Source organism: Gambusia affinis, linkage group LG20 (genome assembly GCF_019740435.1).
Source record: "Gambusia affinis linkage group LG20, SWU_Gaff_1.0, whole genome shotgun sequence".
NCBI classification, from domain to species: Eukaryota; Metazoa; Chordata; class Actinopteri; order Cyprinodontiformes; family Poeciliidae; genus Gambusia; species Gambusia affinis.
The window spans coordinates 15,367,116-15,387,444 of record NC_057887.1 but is presented as its reverse complement, the minus strand read 5'-3'; the positions used below and the strand labels follow the sequence as shown (position 1 = coordinate 15,387,444).

The window sequence follows — 20,329 nt, the reverse complement described above, 5'->3', positions numbered from 1 at the left end:
ATGTTTGCATTTTTTAACACTTTATAGTTGGTGTTCAGGTATTAATCTTCCAATCTTACAATAACACATAATTATCAATTTATATTTTCAAATTTCCCATCAACTTTAAACATATTATAACTCAAAAACACAACGGGCCGCTGGATGAATGACTGAACTAGCATCCAGCCACTGGGCTTAGCAGGTTTTCTGGAGGAAACCTTGGCGACAACAATGAGGATAGTTTGCTAATATGAAAAACCAAAGATGTTTTTCAACAACGGTTCCATAATGTTTTTCTCCACAACTTCCTTTCTTAATAAGGAAGTTATCAAATTACCTACCTGGGCTGTTTTTTGTGCGTTTGTAATATGCTCCCTTATTCTTATAAGAGTTTTACTGTAATCTGTTGACAGACATCTTCACCCACCACAACATCCATCCATCCATCCATCCATCCATTCGTTTTCTTCCGCTTTATCCGGGGTCGGGTCGCGGGGGTAGCAGCTTCAGAAGGGAGACTTCCCTCTCCCCAGCCACTTGCTTCATGTCCTCTGGAGGAATCTCAAGGCGTTCCCAGGCCACATAGACATAGACATAGTCCCTCCAGCGTGTCCTGGGTCTTCCCGGGGTCTCCTCCTGGTGGGATGTGACTGGAACACCTCACCAGGGAGGCGTCCAGGAGGCATCCTGACCAGATGCCTGAGTCACCTCAGCTGGCTCCTCTCGACGTGAAGGAGCAGCAGCTCTACTCTGAGTCCCTCCTGGATGACCGAGCGTCTCACCCTAGAGCCCAGACACCCTGCGAAGAAAACCCATTTCGGCCAAAATGGCCGGATACAAGCAGGGAGGGGGCCCTGGCGATCTGATCCCACCACGACAGAGAAGTCCAAAACTTTTATAAAAATTAAACACAGACTCAAGAGAGAGTCTGTTGCTGTTTGTAATGATGATATGAACCATGGTTGGGTTCAAATCTATCCCAGCATTACTTATATAAATGGAAAACATTCACTTCTAGGACTGATCCTTCGGGAACTCCTAAAGAACTTCAGAGAAGCAGATTAAAACAGATTTTTATGTTTTTATGGCGCTTCAGTATATTATATCGTCTGCATAGAAGTGTACATTCACCAGATGTAAATGTTTTCCTGAATTAAATAAAAAGAAAACATAATTGGCCTCAAAGATAATCCATGAGGAACACTTGAGTTCACCTCCACAGCTGAAGATTTGTAACGCAGACCGGGTTCTCCAATGTGGTTCAAAAACCCATAAATACAGTCATTAAAGCAGAATTTGTGCAAGAGAAGAGAAGTGATGACAGCTATTAGTCAAGGTATCTGTAATATCCCCAATGGGAAAATTTGTACTACAGTCAGCAACAAATACATTCATAAACAATCAATACAATGAATTACTATGATAAAAAACATGATTATATAGACATAAAAACTCAAAAAGAAACATTTGAAACAACGGTGTGAGACAGACTCAATTTTATTTTGGACCTCAAGATGTAAGATCAAGATCACGAATGTCCTCAAAGGGCCAGTTGTGGCAGAATGTATTGATAAAACCAATTAACAAACTGTTAAATTATTGCAAAATAGCCATGTGTGCATTCGATTAGTACTTTTTAATTAAAAAATATCGAGCATCTTTTCACACTGATCAGTCTCTCCAGGATTTAGTGATTATCTTTATGACATTTTGCAATCAAAATCACTGTTTTTGTGGAGCTACTTCCAAGAAATTTTACAAAATATTTGTGCTTATAGTAAATGTTACTCGCCATATCAAGTAAGAAATTCTGCAGCCTGCAGGCGGGACTTATTATCACTTAAACTCAATGTTTTTGACCATTGTGGAAAATTTGCAATAAACTTAAAATTAGCACAAAAAAAGTGTGGGGAAATGCTAGTTTTGTTTCTCAAAAAACTGGGAGGACCGACTGATATAATTTTGCAGCATACAGATAAAAACATCTTTAATTTGATTGATAAAGTAATATTTATTCACACAACTGCAATCTTGAAGGTTCCATCCAAGCATCCCTCAGCCGTATAAGAAGTTATCGCGGGTCGGATTCGGCTTCCAGGCCTCGAGTTTGACATATGATTCAAAAAGACGGTAACAGCAGGTAAAAATGAATTCTTAAATTTGTTGGTTCTGCAGCTTTTGAAAGCTAATCTGCGTCCTGAGGGGAAACTCTGCAAACAGGGGGTTGTTGGGTTCAGCTGAAATTGCCTGAGCTTTCTTCAGGGATCTGTATTTGTGCAGAGTGGAGATGTTGCTCAGAGGGGCGTGTGATGTGAGCATATCTTTTTTATTTAAAAATTAATCTTTCAAGTGATTCCAATTTTGTAGCTGTTCCTGTCTTAAAACAGGCAAATCACCACATTTTGACAAGATGATAAATAGAGAAGAGGTGATTGGAGAAGGAAAAATTTCTAAAGAGAGGGAGGTGCAGAGATGGTGCACTATCCTTGCGCTTGCTGCATTGCTGTGCACGATCACGACAGAATACGCTACAGTCAGAGGAGGAGTTCAAATAACCAAGAGGAAGCAATTGAACATATAACACTGAGGTCAGCATGCAGACTGTCATCAGCTGCTCCCTAACCTGTGTCACTCAGGCCAAAATACACTCTGCGCTCGTGTCTCTATAACTACATGCCTGTAATTTGCCAATCTCCGTCGAAGCCTGAGGGACATTGAAGCGTCAATATTATCTTTCAGCTGACTAAATGAATGCGCTAATGGCTCTTTCCTTTTGATTTTGCACCAGAGTGAGACAAAGAAGGACACTCTTCTTTTCTGTCTTTCTCTCTTCTTTCACTTTCTCTCCCGCTTATTGCTGAAGATCAAGAAAGCAGAAAGGCACTGTGCAGAAGTAATTCATAAAGATGAATTTGTTCAATTTTGAGCAGAAATGCCCCGACAAGAATTGCTGATATTAAAAAAACAAAAACAAAACAAAAAACACATCCTTGAAGCTGAGACTGAATACAATTTATAACATTCAGCTAAATCCTTAATTTGTGTCATTCGCTGCGGTACCCGCATCACATAATCAGCACCGTTCCCCCTCTGGGAAGATTAAACTAATCGAGCCCAATCAAGAAAGCTCTGCACACGAGCAGATGAATGGGGCTGAGGTTGCCATGGTGATACCTGAGCCCGACTGCGGAGAGGTAACAGAAGGGTTCCTCGCAGCAGCTGTAACGGCCTGTTTGAGCTCAAATGTCAACCAGAAATATCAGAGCAGCCTCAGCACTGTGAAACCAACACGCAGCCCTGTGGAAAGTTTGCTCCTATTTTTGCACCAGAAAGTGAACATCACACCAGCCTAGTTTTGCTGATTTCCACACAGTTTATCTAATAAGAATTAGTTCACTTTCACCACGTTCACCTGCACAACATAAAGAGTTTTGTTGGCTGTAGGATCTGATTTTGATGCTTGTTTAACATTTATTGCTCCAGTTTTGCTATATACATAAAAAAATAAAACCAACTGGAAGGGAGCCAAAGGGATTCTGGTGTTTTGACGATAAAAGCTGCATCATTTCCAGCTTGGGTTTCCTGTAATTGACTTTCCTGGAACAAGATGAGGTGTGGAGGATTCTGAAAAAATATGACAATCTAATACATCAAGGTTTAAACTATATTTTTGTTAAATTAGTTGGTGCTTATATTTTCTTTGTCATAAAACAAAGAGACAACTCCTTTAAATTTCAAGTAAATCCCGCTCTTGCACAGATACTTCCCTCAGCAATGTGTCAACGTTTGTGCCTCCAGTTAATTTTTCTGATTGCCGTGCACCTGCAGATATAATCAGACCGAATGTGATGTTACCATGGAAACCGTGAGCCTTTCATGTAATCAAAAACAAAGACGACAAACCGTTCCAACAGACAGCTATTTAGGAAACTCCTCCAGGTGGTTATTTCGGGTAGACCATCATCCTTTTGAATGAAAGGATGTTTTAACAGTGGTTTTAATGGACTGTCTGTACTGGAGCAGCACTCAGGTCTGGCAGGATGTGTGTGTTTCCCACAAATTAAACCCCCAGCAATGTTTTTTCTGGCTATTCATTCCTGTTCATTCTCCACAGGAAGATATTTAAAGACTCAATCTGTTTGTGAATTAAAATCTCAGTCCAGGTCAAACAAGTGTGCGTTCCTTTCATCGGTTTTGTGGAATAAAGTATTATTTCTCAACTGGGTAAGATGAATAGAATAAAAAAATGAGCGTGTTTTTGTTTTCCAGGTCTTGTGGCATCTTGACATCTTTAGGAGAAGCTTTCGGCAGCTGACCACTCATAAATGCATGGAGGACTCATGCATCTTCTGCGCTCTAAAGGTACAAACACCAACTCCTGTTTTTCTAAATAACTAATTTTAGTGTGTTGTTTATTTCTGTAAAAATCAGAACCAGTCCGTTGTTTTTGTTATGTTTGTTATCTTCTTGTTATGTTTGTTATCTTCTGCCTTTATAATTCACATGGAAAGGCATTTGAATTTAATCAGGGAAAAACACAGTTACTTTGTGTAAACGCCCTGAAGAATATTGACTGTGCACATAGTAATATTGGACTTTTACAGATGCCGTAGTTCTGGTTCTGCGCATGCGCGCATGGGATAAGCGTTGCCATTCGTTCTGGCACGCGTTACTGCTCTCTATGCTAGCGGCTAACGGTTATTATTAAAACAAGATATCAAGAAAATGAACGGGACTCTTTATTTCCACAACACACAACAAAGGGGAATATTTTAATAAAAGAGCCGGACACGGTGTTTCTACTCCAGCGATTATTATCTCAGGAGGAAGTTCCGGTGCTCTTCACGATAGCTAGCGCAATCGCTAAACTCCCCCTGCTGGTTGAATCTGACCTCTGCATCACCAAGTCAGACTAGACATTATCATCTTCAGCCCAAACTGGTGGCAAAGTATACAGCCTCTTAACATCAAACAGAGTAAATGTACCTCTGAATGGTAAATAACCAAATTTCAATCCGTCATATTTGCTCATTTATGACAATAAATTGTGTGAAACCGTGAAAGCTAATACATGTTTACAAAGTGTTCATCTCCTCTTCAAAAGCTGAATTTACTTTGTTTAAACTTAGCCATGTCACTAACCCAAACCAAATGAAGTAATTTATTTAAAAGACCATTCACTCAGAAAAATTACAACAATCTCTCTGTTCTGCTTATACATTAATTATGTTCTGTGATTCTCTAATTCATTTCTGCTGGTTGAAGCTCAGATTTGGTGTTATCCAAGACATGGGAATTTGATAAACTTGCACTGTCTTAAAACTGACTCATCAGGCAGAGATTTTCTCACAGTCATTGTAATATGAGTAAAAAAAAATCACACTTGATAGAACTATCATATAACGTGAGGAAGGTTTGGTTCTGCTTCTGTTCTGTTTCATAATCAGATTTCTTTATCTTCTTTTGGTTTTTTATTTTAATCCATATTTTCTTTTAACTTCACTGAAAAATTAAGCACCACAAAATGTGGACTAGAATCACATCATCTCCTTCTTTAGTCCATTTTTTATCAAAAAAGTGAGACAAGTGTCTCTCAAATTGTGTTATCAATCAAAAATATTTTTTTCTGCTTTTATGTGTTGTTGAAAATCATTCATACCCTTCCCAATAATCAATGAAATAGATATTTATTGAAATTAATGCAAACAGACTCTTGTTGATGCCAAACATGAGAGAAATGTTTTGTTACAGGTGAAATAATCTGCCAGTGGAACTAGTACTTTTTAAAATTAATGTTAATTCATTATTGACTTAAAACAAGCTGCTATACTTTCTTGAAAAGTTACTTTAAGTTAGTTTTGTTTTATTTCAAGTGAACTAAAAACTAAGCCAAAAATACTTAAGGTTTTGCGTCTTGTGATTTGTGAAAATGTTTCAGAAACATTTTCACATGAACCCACGATGATCCGCCCCTGAACGTTGTTTTAAGCATGCCACACCCTTAGGGGGCAGTGTAGCGCAAAGCTAAAATCTATGTCAGCCAATGAGATAGCTTCAAAACAACCACGAGTTCCCGTTAGGAATTAAACATGGCGCCAAGACGTTCATTTGTGTTGACAGAAATGTAGGCTGACCTACTTTTGAATAGCGTATTAGCTTATAAAGTCACTAAAGCACAAGACAATGTTGATTAAGAATAGAGTTAAAGCAACTCTGTGGATATATTGATGCATTATTTGTCACAGACTGTAATGGTTGGCACTTTAAATTTGTTTTCCCATGAACACATACAAACACAATTATGGAGTTTTCTCAAATCTCCACTTTGATATGAATTTTTATAAATAATTGTTTTTAGTGGTATAAAACGGAGTTTTTGTGTAGATGAAAGGAAAAAATGCATTAAAATCTATTTGTTTTCCCAAATATCAGGCTACATGTGGATTAGGCCTCAGTTGTCTGATCATTTTACACACAAATGTTGATCAGAACCTAAATAAATGGTTAAACTGCAATACAATAGTTTAACTATTTCAGATAAATAAAAGTTAAACTGAGTTATGTGTGAGATCGGTGTACTTTTGTTTAGCTTGCATATTCATATTTATCATGCTACATTTTTGTTTATATAAATATACCACTGCTGGAACATAAATGCACTTCAATACTGGAAGTCTGTCATAAAAGTATCCGTCTCTTTGGGAGCAAACTATAAAGAATGGTTTAAAAGTTTTGCACAGTTCTTTGATAGCCTGGCATCTCAGCAGTCCAGAAGATGAAGATCTGTAACCGCCTGCCTCCCTCCTAATGACCAGGCTTAATGCAGCCCCGCTCCGGCCATTTGTTGCATCAGCGCCATTATACATGTGTCTCATCCTGGAAGTGTGCGATGCGGCCCGGTGTTGATGTGTGCGCTCCACACGCCGCTCCGTCTCCAGCGCCTCGCTGTAATTAATTGGCCCGGCTGAAAGCGCTGAGCCAGCACATCCCACGCTGGGGCACTGAAATAAGAAACGCACACAAATCTCACTTTGCACTCCAGCCACGCACCTCAGGATCCTACCGCTTGCGCCGCACACGTACAGGATTTGTAGCACGCACCGCGCCAGTCAGCTGTGGGTGTAGAAATGAAAGGTGGTGTCCCGTATTTTCCTGTCAGGTTTCATTAACCGTCCTGCCAGCTATCAGCTGCAACGCTGCTCCCCACAGTCTGCTTGGAGTTGATTAAAGCATCCGAATAACCGAGGCAGACACCCACCAAATTAGCTTCAATGGAGTGTTAAATTTTTAAACAACTTCTTTAAAGATGCAGCAACAAAAATTAAGGTTATGTTTTACTTTACTTTAGGTTGATTTGCAGCAGATAAAGGCTGCATCGTGTAGTGGAGATAAGTTCAGAGGACGCCGGTAGCTATCCCTCAAGAAAATCACTGCAACAATTTATCTCTCTCAGCCGCAAAACACTTTCACATTTACACACACGCACACTTGGATGCAGATACCTCAGAACACACTGCAATAACCAGGAAAAAAAGTGAGAAAAGGGAATGGAAAACTGGAGGAAAGAAGGGAGAAAATGAATGAACACAGGAGTGGATGCTGATTGTTTCTGTTTTCACACGCTGACGTGCGCACACACTTTAACACACATCTCTAACTCACTCACTCCGCCCCCTCTCTCCCTGCACTCCTCCCTCCATCCCTCCTGCTCTCTGTAGGGTCTATTCCCCCTCCATTCTCCTTGGCGCAATGCTGCAGTCAGCGCAGACACCATATCACACACATACACACAATATTGCTCACACTTTCCCTTTTTCCTCCTCTCTCTCTCTCTCTCTCCCTCTCCCTCTGTTTCTGTCGTTCACACACATACACACTCCTCTCCGTCAGCAGCACGACTGCATTACCTTTGCCGTTGCCAACACTCGACTAGCACTCACTCTGATGAAGCCTATTGTTTGAGAACATTTTCACACCGTTATCATCGCAGCCATTTTGGTGAACTGCTTCCAGAATGCCACCTGAAATCAGATCTACTGAACTTATAATAAACCATTAGGGAATCAGTTATGCTCAAATTAACATATAGTTCCCCCCCCCCACAATTTCCCCACTTAAAAATAGCGATTAAAGCAAAAACACATTACTAAACATTTCAACGTGGACATACTTTTAGCAGGGTTTCTACACAAATTTAAAACTTTTTAAGATAATTTTGAATGAAATTTAAGTCCTTTACCTCCACAGACATGTGCAAACTTTGTTCTGCCAACTGGTGATACATTTGCACTTTATAGACGGAAAATAAAAAAACAAGCTAGCTAGCGAGGGCATGTTAGCGGTGAGGGTGACCAAAGTTTTGCCTGACAGAAAAGTTCTGCAAGAAAAATATCGTAATTAAATCGTTCTGTCAAGACAAAATTTCAGATCTGTAACTAATATATTAAAGGCTAACTTACAATTTTAAATTGTATTTTAAGGTCTAAATTTTAGATACATAATTTAAGAGTTTTTAAGGATGCAAAGACACCCTGTTCTAGAGATTTCATGTAGATACAATTATCATTTAACTAGATTCATCTCAGTAGTTCTGCATGGAGTTCAGATCAGGGCATTTGCTAGTCAATCAGGGACATTGATGGCATAGGTTTTGATATCTTTAGCTGTGTTGACAGGTGCTGAATCGTTCTAGAAAACATAATCAGCATTTTCATAAAGTTTGTCAAAAGGAAGCATGAAGTACTCCAAAGAGTCCTTGTAAATGACTCTTGACTCTGGAGTTGATTAAACACAGCAGAAGACACGATGGCTCCCAAAATCATTTAAGGTGCAAACTAAACACTGGATTTCAAGCAACTTGGATTCTCTTCCTCCAGACTTTAATTTTGAAGTTACATTTATTTTGAATCCAGGAATGCAACTAGTGCTGGGCAAGAATATTTACAATATAGGAACAGAAAATTACAAACTAATCATAAAGGCTGGCTTAAAAATTCAGTTTGATAAGCAATATACTGAAAATCTTCATTTAATGAATAGAAGATTTGAAAGAAAAACAAACATTTCAATGTAAAGTCACATTTTCAGAAAATGTAGTTCAATTTTGTTGCTTCAGCTTGATTTTCTTTTACCTCTGGTTGATGAACTAAAATGGCCCCACTGTGGACAGAAACTGATGGTGATGAACTGTGACTGTGTGAATATTTTCTTTTGATATAGTGTTTTTAAAAGTCCTCAGGTCACAGAGGAGACCTGCTGCTTTTCAGTCCAGCCGTCTCATCAGCAACTGAATCCACCACTGCGACTGAAAACCAGCAGAGGACCAACTGCTGTTTGGATACGTCAAGTCAAATTAGGTTTATTTCTGTCCCAGGCTTTCTAAAGAAGAAAAAAAAAACATATATTAAATGAATGCATGTTTGTCTCAGCATAAATTTCTTCCTAACTAAAAAGTAGGTCATTTTTATCCGTCGGCAACATGGAGAAAGTTGATTACGCTTTTATCTCTCCGTGTTTTGGTGCTGCAGCCCTCCATCCAGCTGAAGTCAAATTCACTCGTTCTGTGTTCAGAAACATAATTTCTCTATTTATTTTTTCTTTGGTAACAACACCGCACTATCAGCGTCAATATCGCAATTTTAGCTATCTTAAATACTGCTAAAATCAAATAGAAATTTATTCAGTTCAGTCTAGTCTAGTCCAGCTGATTTCAATTCAGTTGGATCTTATTTACTGAATTTGATTCAATTTAGTTCATTTAAATCAAGTTCAATTTATTCAATTCATTTGATTTAAGGGAGTTAAATTTAGCTAAATTCTGCTCTGTTTACTTAGTTTAGTCCAGTCAATATCAGAATTTTTTTTTGTTTGTTGCAATTTTGCAGTTTAAACCAATTATACTCAGTCTGATTTGGTTTTCAGACCATTAACATGAAGTCCTGGAATAATGTAACTTCTCCAACTTTGTTAGTCTTGAAAATATTTTGTAGACGCCTTCCGATGTTCAAAATATTTGAATCTGCATAGATTATAGAAATAACAAAAAATGCGATAAGGCTTTAAGAAAGAGAATGTCAGGTGCACTTTATGTGGAAACAGTATTTTTATTCTATAACTAATCAGTGAAGCTGGCAAAAAGAAGCATATATTTTTATGGACTGGTTTGTAAGATCAGGATTGTTTCCTCTAATAAGAGAGGCTGCAGACTGCTGGGTCTCTCCATGATGTCCTTCACATCGAATGCTGCCCTCAAAACATACTTCAGTGGCCTAGCTTTCTCTGTTAGCCCCCTGGTTTGGTTTCTATTTCACTGCTACAAAGCTCTCTTTGAGCTGCTTTATTTTGTTTGAGAAAAGTGCCATTTATTATTTACATGTTGTGATACTGAGGCCTTGGTAGTGCCATTTGTTTTATCGCTGTCAGAGAGTGTTGTGCAGCACTTTAGCTCTTGATAGGTTCACAAGTTTTCCTGCTTCTTTTTATGGGTCATTTAGAATAACTTGGTGATCCAGGAAAATGCATTGACAGTTTTTTTTGTGTTTTTTTGTTCTAGCAACAATACAGAGGTGTTTCAGGAGCAGCGTTATAGTGCGAAATAGTTTATATTTGCTGCAGCAGATGAAAAATTAATGGATTCTTTATATTTGTGTGCATTTTCAGAGTATCTTTGCTCAGTTCCAGTTCAGCAGCGAGCGCGTTCTGCCGTCAGACGCACTGCGGAGCGCGCTGGCCAAGACTTTCCAAGACGAGCAGAGGTTTCAGCTGGGCATTATGGACGACGCTGCTGAGTGCTTTGTGAGTCTGCAGCAGCAACGTGGCTTCACATACGCACACAGTTGTTTTTCGTTATCTCATTTAATATATATATTAAATGCAAATTCCTCTACACTAAAAAACTTTTTTTTTCTCACTGTAGAGTTTTGAGGAAAGAGATTAATTTAATACAATTTCCAATGTGGAAAAAGTGAAGGACTAAATATTTTCAGTATGCAGAGTAAGAAAATTTTTATGGAAGTCAATGAAAAGTTGTTTGTTGTTTTTTGAGTATGTTAAACTGTAAAACTTAGTAAAAAATAAAAGATCATTGATAAAGTCTTTATCCTTTTAGTTCTATGTGGAGCGGTTCCTAACATTATGCAGATCAAAATATTATTTTTGTAGCTGTAACATCTTTAAACTTCCTCTGTGCTACTGGTTTCTTCCAGGGAATTTCAGTTGTTTTCTCTACTCTTTGCCCTCCTTGTGTGTGTGTGTGTGTGTGTGTGTGTTGTGTCTGCGTGCATGCGCGTCTGTGTGTTTTATGTGTGCTTCTGAGAGGTGCTGTCTGATCGATTGGTAGTAAATGTGTTCAGTCAGGGAATCCGTCGGCTTCTTATGAAATATAGATGCTGCTCCCACGGTCAGATTAACAAGAGCACCAGCAGAGAGGAGCACACACACACACACACACACACACACACACACACACACACACACACACACTACATGTAACACTCTTAAAACCACACGGCTCATATGTGTAAACTTTGTTTCTCAGGAGAATCTGCTGATGCGTATCCACTTCCACATCAGTGCGGAGAGCAGAGAGGACATCTGCACAGCCAAACATTGCATACCACACCAGAAGTTTGCCATGACTTTGTTTGAACAGGTAAGTAATTAAAAGAGAAGCGATTGTTCATATAAAAACCCAAAGCTAATATTTTATTCTCTAGACAATCCTACCACCAACTCAACCCATATATTTGTTCAAATATTTAAGAACTCATCGTCATTTTCCCCTCGACTGATTTAATATGTATTATCAGATCTCCTGTGTCTCATAATAGCATCAAATTGGGACTTTACTCAACACTGGACATTTAACCTTTAGGGAAGGAAAACTATAATTTAATGCATTAATCTTAACAAGGAGCCACGTTTGGGATCACCATTTAAAAAATAACTCTTTTTCACTTTAAGTATATTTCCTGTGGGGCTGTCGGCACGTACAGCTTAAGTAATCAAAACTTAGTCCATAAATTATGGTGTGTGTAATAAAGTGCAATAGCACAGAGAATAACTATAAAATATGCAATAAAGAATCGTTAAAGGTTAAGTTTCTAGATATCTAAAGCTGGTAGATACTTCCAAAGACTTTCACTGTCTCTGCAGCAAAAGGTGGTTTTATGAAAAACTGACTTCAGGAAAGTCTGGAATTTGATTTTAACATTTTCTTGATCTGGAAGATTTTGGAAAAGCATGTGTATTTCAAGAGATTATTCAATATCTGATTGTCTAAAACACGTGTCAAACTTAAAGTCCGGGGGCCAAATCTGGCCCGCCACAGCTTTTTAAGAGGCCCTTTGGACTCCAAATTACATCAATAATTCCTTCCAGTTTTTCACAAATCTGCAAAATGCACACAAAATCAACAAATCTACACTTTTATTGCAAATTTTCTCTAAATTGGTCAAAAACATTAAGTTTAAGTGACTGCTGCCTCAGCCTTACTTGATATCAAGTCATAAAAAGTCATCAGATATTACCGCAAACATTGTAAAAAATCCTAACAAACATTTCTCAACTGGACCCTAAAAATCTGCAAGTTTGACAGCAAAAATCAACTAAAACAATCACAAAATACTGGAGGAACAGCTATTGTTTGATATTTTAATAGTTTAATTGGTTTCATCAATATATTATGGCACGACCGGCCCTTTAAGAACATTCAGATTTTGATATTCCCCAAAACAAAAATGAGTTTGACATCCCTGATCTAAAACATCCATCCATCTAATTAAATACATAGAAGTATGAGCTTTGGACAAAATCTGAAAAAGGCTTATGGCGTATAAATTCTTTAATAAAGACTTTCAGCCACTTGCCTAGGCTGATTTATAACGACTTCAAAAAAAATAATTCAAGGACCTTTTTTTGTTTCAACTTTTTCGCCAAAAATTTCACATTTAAACTAGCATTTTTTTGTTTGGGTTCTTTTAAATATTTTTGTGGGAAATCCTGCATCTGGACCTCCACTGGTCCGACTTACACGTACAAATCCAGTCTTCCGATTTCTTTACCACAGCAAAGATTTGGTGACAAGATGGAAATCTGGACTTTGTTGGCTTGAATCGTTTCTTCATCCGATTAAACAGAAACGGCTCTGCACAGCAAGCTCTGGCCCTTGTTTAGATCCAGAACATGCTTGGAGGAAAAAAAAGAAACCCTAAATCATTATGTGATTTAACATTTGATGGCCCCTAACGAGAAAATAATTATCAGAGAAAATGATGTCCTGTAATGAATCCCAGGATGTGTTTCTTCTTACAGTGTGTGTGCAGCAGCTGTGGAGCCTCTTCGGACCCCCTGCCCTTCATTCAGATGGTTCATTACATCTCCACCACGTCCCTCTGGTAAGTCGACATTAACACACACACACACACCCACACACACGCACACATGCGGGTGAATAGACACGGTGCAGTAAACCTGGAAGCAAGCTGAGGTTTAAACATGGCAGTAAAAGAAGGTACAGCGCGTTCACTTCTCTGCATGAGGCCCGGCCGAACGCCGAGAGAAATCACACATGAACACGTATGCGCATACATCATGCACATGCTCATGCGTATGCAGGAGCAGGTGAGCGTGTGCAAACGAATCCCAAATGTGAATGAGGGAATGTCCAGGCAAATCCTCACACAGTCAAGTGCCTGTGTTACATTAAAATCTCCCACGCTCCAAGTTAATGAAATAAGAAACTTGGTGGTAATCAATCAGTTGCACCCAGGGAGTAACAAAAATCTATAAGTAAAACAGCGGAGCAGAACCACCAAATGAGAAAATGAAACAAAACATCCATACGTATCCCTTTGGTAAATAATCGAAGCAGGAATGCTGGGTGAAAATACAAGTAAACAGGTAGTTCAAGCACAACGGAGCAGCCTCCCCTGTGTTTGTGCCTGTTAACACCGCCAGGCTATTTTTAACCTCACAGAGGCCTGCTGTTTACGGCCTAGAAAGCAAAAAAGTCAGCATAAGTAAGATAATCCAAGGGTGACAAAAATAGAGAGGAAGATATGTGGTTCAAGCACAGCTCAGACATAAGTAAACAGAAATAAGAACGTCTTCTTGACTGTGGCGTTGCATTTTCCTGCTTCCTCTAAAACAGAGCAGTCAAAAGGTTTAATTCAGCTGTGGAAGGGATGAGGAAGGAAGGGGAGATTAAGATGGTTTTTAAATTTGTATTGTTATTGTGATACTTACAAAGCTCTGAGATGTGGACCAGAGCCTGCAGGGAAGTTTTAAAAAGCCTTAAATTAATTACTTTAAATACAGAAATATTCAATTTCACACATAGGTTCAACAACGTTGGTTTTACGTTTTCAGCAGTGAAGTGTGTGATCTTTTCTTTTCTCCTTTTCTCTCCTGTGTGTCAAATGCTGCAGTAACCAGGCGGTGAGGATGCTGGAGTGCAGAGAGAAACCAACACCGGACATGTTTGGAGAGCTGCTCCGCAACGCTAGCAACATGGGAGACCTCCGCAACTGCCCTGTGAGACCATAAACACTTTATGGACTAAGATATTATGTAAACTTGAGTGAGAAGAGAAACCGTGAACTTTAACTTTTAAATGTATGAGTTTAGTAAATATTTTTTATCACACATATGTTTTGGCCTTCCCACTTATGCTTATCATTAAAAAAGTACAATTTTTAAAACAAAATTAATTAACTTCTAATCAATATACCACCGTATCACAATAATTAGACAATATTAATTAGCCCAACATCTGGCAGTCATCAGGTACATGGAGAATCGTGTGTGGAAATGGACTAAGATTACTTGTGAGGACTTTTTATTTACACTGCAAATGGCTTAGCAATGATAAACACGGCATTTAAAAGTGTGTATCTGGAAATGAAGTGTTTACTTTTGGTAATCAGAGCTGTACTCTGAGCAGGAATGGCTGCACACATCAGATTCGTGCCTTGTGTGTCACGAATCAGACGTTTTTAAAGCCAGAATCATCTCCTTTTAAAGCATGTGAGCTTTCTGAAAGCAAACAGAGGTTTTATAACTGCAATAGTGAGATCAGTAAAGGTGTGGATGTTGAATGTTAAAGCCAGACAATATTAATAAAAATGAAGTGCCTCTTAAAATCTAAGTTCTTCAACTTGAAGAGAGTCATTTCTGATCAGCAGACTTGATGCAAAACTGTTATTTGTAATTGAGGTATTTTTCATTTCTTATAATAGTTGTTTGCACAACAGATCTTTTTGTGTGTTGCTTTAGCATTTTTATGTACTTTAGGTGAGCAATATGTACTGAACTGCACACTTATTAATTTCTAATGTTTTACTTGTCAGGAAATTGTCACAATGATTTGGTATTTAGGTTATATCATTTAATTGAATTGAAGTTTATTTGATAGGGACAGACACAAAGACAAACTGAACAAAACAGCAGTCCCATGTTTGCATCATAGTGCAATAGCAAGAGCTAATTCACAGCACTTGTCCCTAGCTGGGCTTTTAAAAAGTACCTCTAAAAAATTTAAGTGATAATAATTTAAAATAGCACAACATAATGTTGACAACATCTACAAACAAACAGTGAAACATTTAACATCAAAAATGGATACAGTTCTGTTTTTGACATTTCCAGAGTTTTGTTTGTTTTTGGAACTAAAACTGGTTACAGACTTTAAATCAAGAGGAAGTGAGTTCCAAACTACAGATCCTCTCACGGACAGAGCACTTTGAGCAAAAGTGATTCTTCGAAAGGGGACCTTACAATTTCCATTTAAAGCCGCTCTAGTAGATCTGCTATTGCCCATCTCTGTATGCAATCGCTTAATGGCTTACTAATTCTAAAATTATTTCAATATTAACCTTTAAGTGCACAGTCATTACTTATTAAAAAAGAAGAAATAAAAACAGAAACATGTTTCGAAGCCTGTAGAACCACATTTAGCAGCGAAAACATGACATACTAATGGAGTGATCATTCAGGAAACAGCTTGTATATTACATCGGTGTACAGATAGAGGAGATAATTGTCTAAATCAGTTTCTTAAACGGTGGTGCCTGGGCGCCCCCTCGTGGTCCGCTAGGTACTGCATGTAATCAACCGTTGATTTGCAGTGACGTCAGCTCAAAGTGCGACACTACAACTAGCTTACTAAAGAATTGTGTTTAAAACGGATAAGCGACTTAGACGGGTCATTCAAAAGAAAAACTGAAGATACCAGTGGAAAGAAAACAACGCCAGGACAACTTATATGATCGGAGGAAGTGAAGTCATACTTGCTGAAAGTTTTGATGTGTCGTTCACGAGCGATTCGATTCTTTTGAACGGCTCTGTTCCGTGAAAGGTAGGGACTCAGTTAACAAGAACTTTTCTTTGTTTTTTATGACTTTGCTTGCATATGATGCTCTACTCGCACGTCGGCAGCTATTGTTATTTTTATTCAATAAACAATAATTCAGTTAAATTATTAAAATACAGTATATATAAATGATAGAAATGTCCTAAAATGTTATTAATCCACACAACACTTAGCTTCTTTTTTGATTTCCATGAGTTTGAAAGCTTAGGAAAGCTTAGAATCCACACTTTCAGAATCCGTAAATAACAAAAAACACGCCGGTCACATTAATAAACAACAGCAAAGACAACAATAAGTGACTTGAGACACTAATGTTTTAATTTTAGGTTTTATATATTAAGATGTTGTGGTCTGTGAGTGTTTGTTAAATGGGTTAAGTGGTCCTCAGCCTGAAAAAGTTTTAGAAACTCTGATCTAAATCTTCAAAGAAACCCAAATAATCACACCTCCACCACCGTGCTTTCTGGGTGGTTTGACTTGAGTTGATGTTGTTTTTTCCATGCTGTCCATTTATCTGAACAATTAGTATGTTCCAGATGTGTTGTGGTTCATTTACTATAGATGGTTTTTTTTTTTTTTTTTTTTTTTTACATATTTTTGTTAAATAATGTTGAATCTTGTGTGTTTTTGCACATTTGAAATTTCATTAGAAGGATTATAGGATTATCGACATGTTCTGATAATTTTGCGTAAAATAGGTTGTCATTAGTTTTTCTTATTATATGATAGCTTGCTCTTATAAGGAAGTAAAACCAGATTATATACATTAACAGGCATACGGTGTAAAACATTGCCATACAAATATGCTTTTGTCCCTTTAAATGCTCACTGTTAATGTTTACTAGATAAAATTAGTGCATGGACGAATTAATCTAATGGGCAAATTAAAAAGAAAATGAGTTTTCATAATTAGTTTCATAATTTCTTTGTTTTCCTCTTCTCTCTTGACGGCTGTGTGTTACATAACATGCACTTCATTTGCATTTTCTTTTCATTTTCTCCATTAAATTCTATTACTGGAGGTATTCTTCACACTAATCCATAGTTATCAGTTTTCTCACAGTAAGAGATCATGTTTAGGCGTTGAGTTGGAGATCAGTTTAAGGGGAGAAAAATTAGTTGTTCAATTTGGATAGAACACAATGGACCAACACCAACAAATGACCATCAGTGGACTTGAAGCAACGTGGATTTTACATCTCTCCGCTCTTCCTGCAGACTCTGAGATCTTGATTTCCGGATGAAATGCAAACTTACTTCATTAGTTTCTTAAGTCATTGTAAAGACATTTGTCTTTAAAATAATAATTTACAATTCCAGTTCAAGCTTTACTTGTCTGACAGATGGTCTCAGATTTTTCTAAAATGCTTTGTACAGAGAAGAGTTCATGTTCGGCTCAATTATTTAGGGCAGACAAGCCCAAATCATTGCACCTCCTTCACTGTGCTTCATGGCTGGTATGACGTGTTTCTGCAGATATGTTGTTTTTCTCTCTTCATTATGATCAGACATCTCTACTTTTCTCTTGTCTCTACATTGTTCTAGAAGTTTTGGTTATTCAAGTGCAACATTTTTAACTGTCATCATGTATTATGTGGTAACTGAGGCCTGTAGAGTCTGCTATGGAGCTTTTGAGGTTTTTGTTGCTTCTCTGAACATCGCATGTTCTGAAATCGGAGTGTAAATGTGTGTGATGCCTGTTGATGCACAGACTCCAGGTGCAGTACACACCTTGTGAATCTCCCACAAATTATTGAATGGGTTTTGCTTCACAAGTCCATCAAAGCTGTGGTTTTTGCCACCATAGTTTTTTCTTCAACTCAACTTTCCATTGATATGGTTGGATAGAACAGCCACACTAACCCCTCATGTGGACACTCACTCCAATTTCTGCATCAACACAATAATATTTTGTATTACTGTGTCGCAATATTCACTTTTGAGAAGTTGTACTTAAAATGTTCAGTAGCTGTAAGCTAAAATCTTCAAAGCTATCAGAAATAAGCCCTTTTTTCACTTCTTGACTCACTGAATTCTATTATTTTTCAGTTATATACTCATTTATTAAGCTACATCTTTATTTTCTGGGTAAAAATCTGCATAAGAACACTAATCCTTCAGTGAGTTTATTCAGGAGATGGTTTTTAAATTCCAAGTGCGAAAGCAGTGAAGTTATCATCAGAGCAAATAAGTGTCTCTAAAACTGTTCCTAATTGTGTTTGACCTCTGAGCGTTGCACATGCTCAGTCGGCATCGCAAACGTAACGGCAATTTGCAGCCAACTATTATGTGTGAAATGAGAAGCCGTGGCGGTCTGTGCCTTGCATGATAATGGTGTCTGCAAGCTGCCTTTGTGAGAAAAGGTCCATAATCTACCTAAATAGCTGGTGTACTTACACCATGTCTCATCAGCAGGACACGGGAAAGAGCAGTTTTCCTTCCTATTTCTCTGAGATTCAGAGCCATGACTGGTGTAAGGAAAAAATAAGATTTAAAAATTCATCCAAGCTGGATCTGTCACCTGAACTTGTGAAAACCCACACAGGATGTGGTTTAAAAAAAAAAAAAAATTATGTTGGATTCAGACCTACATCAGCAGTCTGCTTGGCTGTCAGCAGACTGATAAAAGTGAGATTGTCTTGTTTTATGGAGCTTTTTGGGTTGTCAGGAACCACGGCGTCTCTATTCCCTTTGAAGGATGCAACAATCAGCATTCTGGAAAGCTGTGGTATCATTTGACAAACAGTCCTGTTATGTAACCCGCCGTCGTCTGGAAAATTCTGCATATCGAAAGGTCTGCAAGAGCAACACTTTTTGTGGTTGCTGTTAGTTTTTTGTGTGTACTGATTAATATAAAGCACCACAAATCTGTTTGTAGTCACTGGATGAATAGGTTTTGTGGTTTCCCCAAGTGTATTATGAGCCTGGCGGGCCACCAGGCTTTACTTGCCTGGGTTAGTGTTTGGGAGTGAAATTAATCTGAGGGGTGCTCTTTTAATAGATGGTAAATTACGAAAATGACTTGCAATAGATTGAAAGTTCCAGTGGTTATAGATAATGGGTAAATGTATTCACTCACAGGATATTTAAAATGAAAATAAGCAAAAATATACAGGTGGACATTTGAAACTTAGGTCTTAATATAGTGTTAAAGTAACTTTTTTTTCTGGTAGAATAGTGTCTTTATTCCGCTAATATGACTACATTCTTGTAATCCACAATACTCCATCATTCAACTCACAGACAAGATGACTGAAGTAAAAGCTGCTTTTTGAAAATACTTTTCAAAAAGAGAGGACAATCAACTAAAATCAGATCTGGCGTGAAAAAGTCAGAAATTTTATTTGTAGGTCATATCGCCCAGCCCGACTGACAGAAGAGTGAGGCTGTGTGCCGACCTTGCGTCCTGGACATACAGATAGCCTCTGTCCCGGCGCTGTGCCGCTCGGCTGCCGCCCTCCGGCCTGTGTTCGTGTCTCATTCTGGGAAGTGAAAAGCAGACGCTGGCAAAATACCTTCCTGCCATCTCTGGTGCCAGTGCAGAACGGCTCTCTGCCCACAGAGGGAGCGTTCTGAGCGGACTGTGCTTAATGTGTGTGTGTGTGTGTGTGTGTGTGTGTGTGTGTGCTGCGTTTGGCAGAGGATCTGGACGCCGGGGTGTTCTCAGGCTGTTTCCGAGTCCGCTTTCCCTGCCCCGTGTGTGTGCTTGTGTGTGTGTGCGTGCAGGCTTTTATTTCAGGGTGTGTGTGTTTGTACCAGCTCTGCGGTGGGTCATGACTCAAAGGAAGGATTCAGAACACACGGTTCTGAACTCAACAGAAGGCCCGAGGGACAAATACAACTCAGCGCAGCACTTTTTTTTTTACCCCTCTGTCGTTCTCTCTTACAATCCGTTCATTATCTTTTTTGTCTTGCCTTCATCTCCGCTCCCCTGTCTCTTGCTGTTAACTTATTTCCTGTGTGCATCTCCATGCGTAC

At 38.4% G+C, this 20,329-nt stretch overlaps 1 protein-coding gene and 1 long non-coding RNA gene across 2 annotated transcripts in view; one reads left to right on the top strand and one right to left on the bottom strand.

The window, feature by feature from the left end:
- The window catches only part of LOC122823137 (inactive ubiquitin carboxyl-terminal hydrolase 54-like), a 63,822-nt gene that overhangs the window by 18,891 nt on the left and 24,602 nt on the right, over positions 1 to 20,329 (top strand). Inside the window, exons 3-7 of the mRNA XM_044102429.1 lie at positions 4,252 to 4,344; positions 10,642 to 10,776; positions 11,519 to 11,632; positions 13,294 to 13,376; positions 14,409 to 14,514. Of these exons, the coding sequence (XP_043958364.1) occupies positions 4,252 to 4,344; positions 10,642 to 10,776; positions 11,519 to 11,632; positions 13,294 to 13,376; positions 14,409 to 14,514 (531 nt within the window). The remainder of the gene's footprint in view (positions 1 to 4,251; positions 4,345 to 10,641; positions 10,777 to 11,518; positions 11,633 to 13,293; positions 13,377 to 14,408; positions 14,515 to 20,329) is intronic.
- On the bottom strand, positions 12,994 to 14,429 carry LOC122823138. The gene is made up of 4 exons (XR_006369292.1): positions 14,342 to 14,429; positions 14,227 to 14,251; positions 13,292 to 13,373; positions 12,994 to 13,167 (listed from the first exon to the last, which is right to left on the bottom strand). It is a non-coding gene; the product is annotated as an uncharacterized LOC122823138 (long non-coding RNA).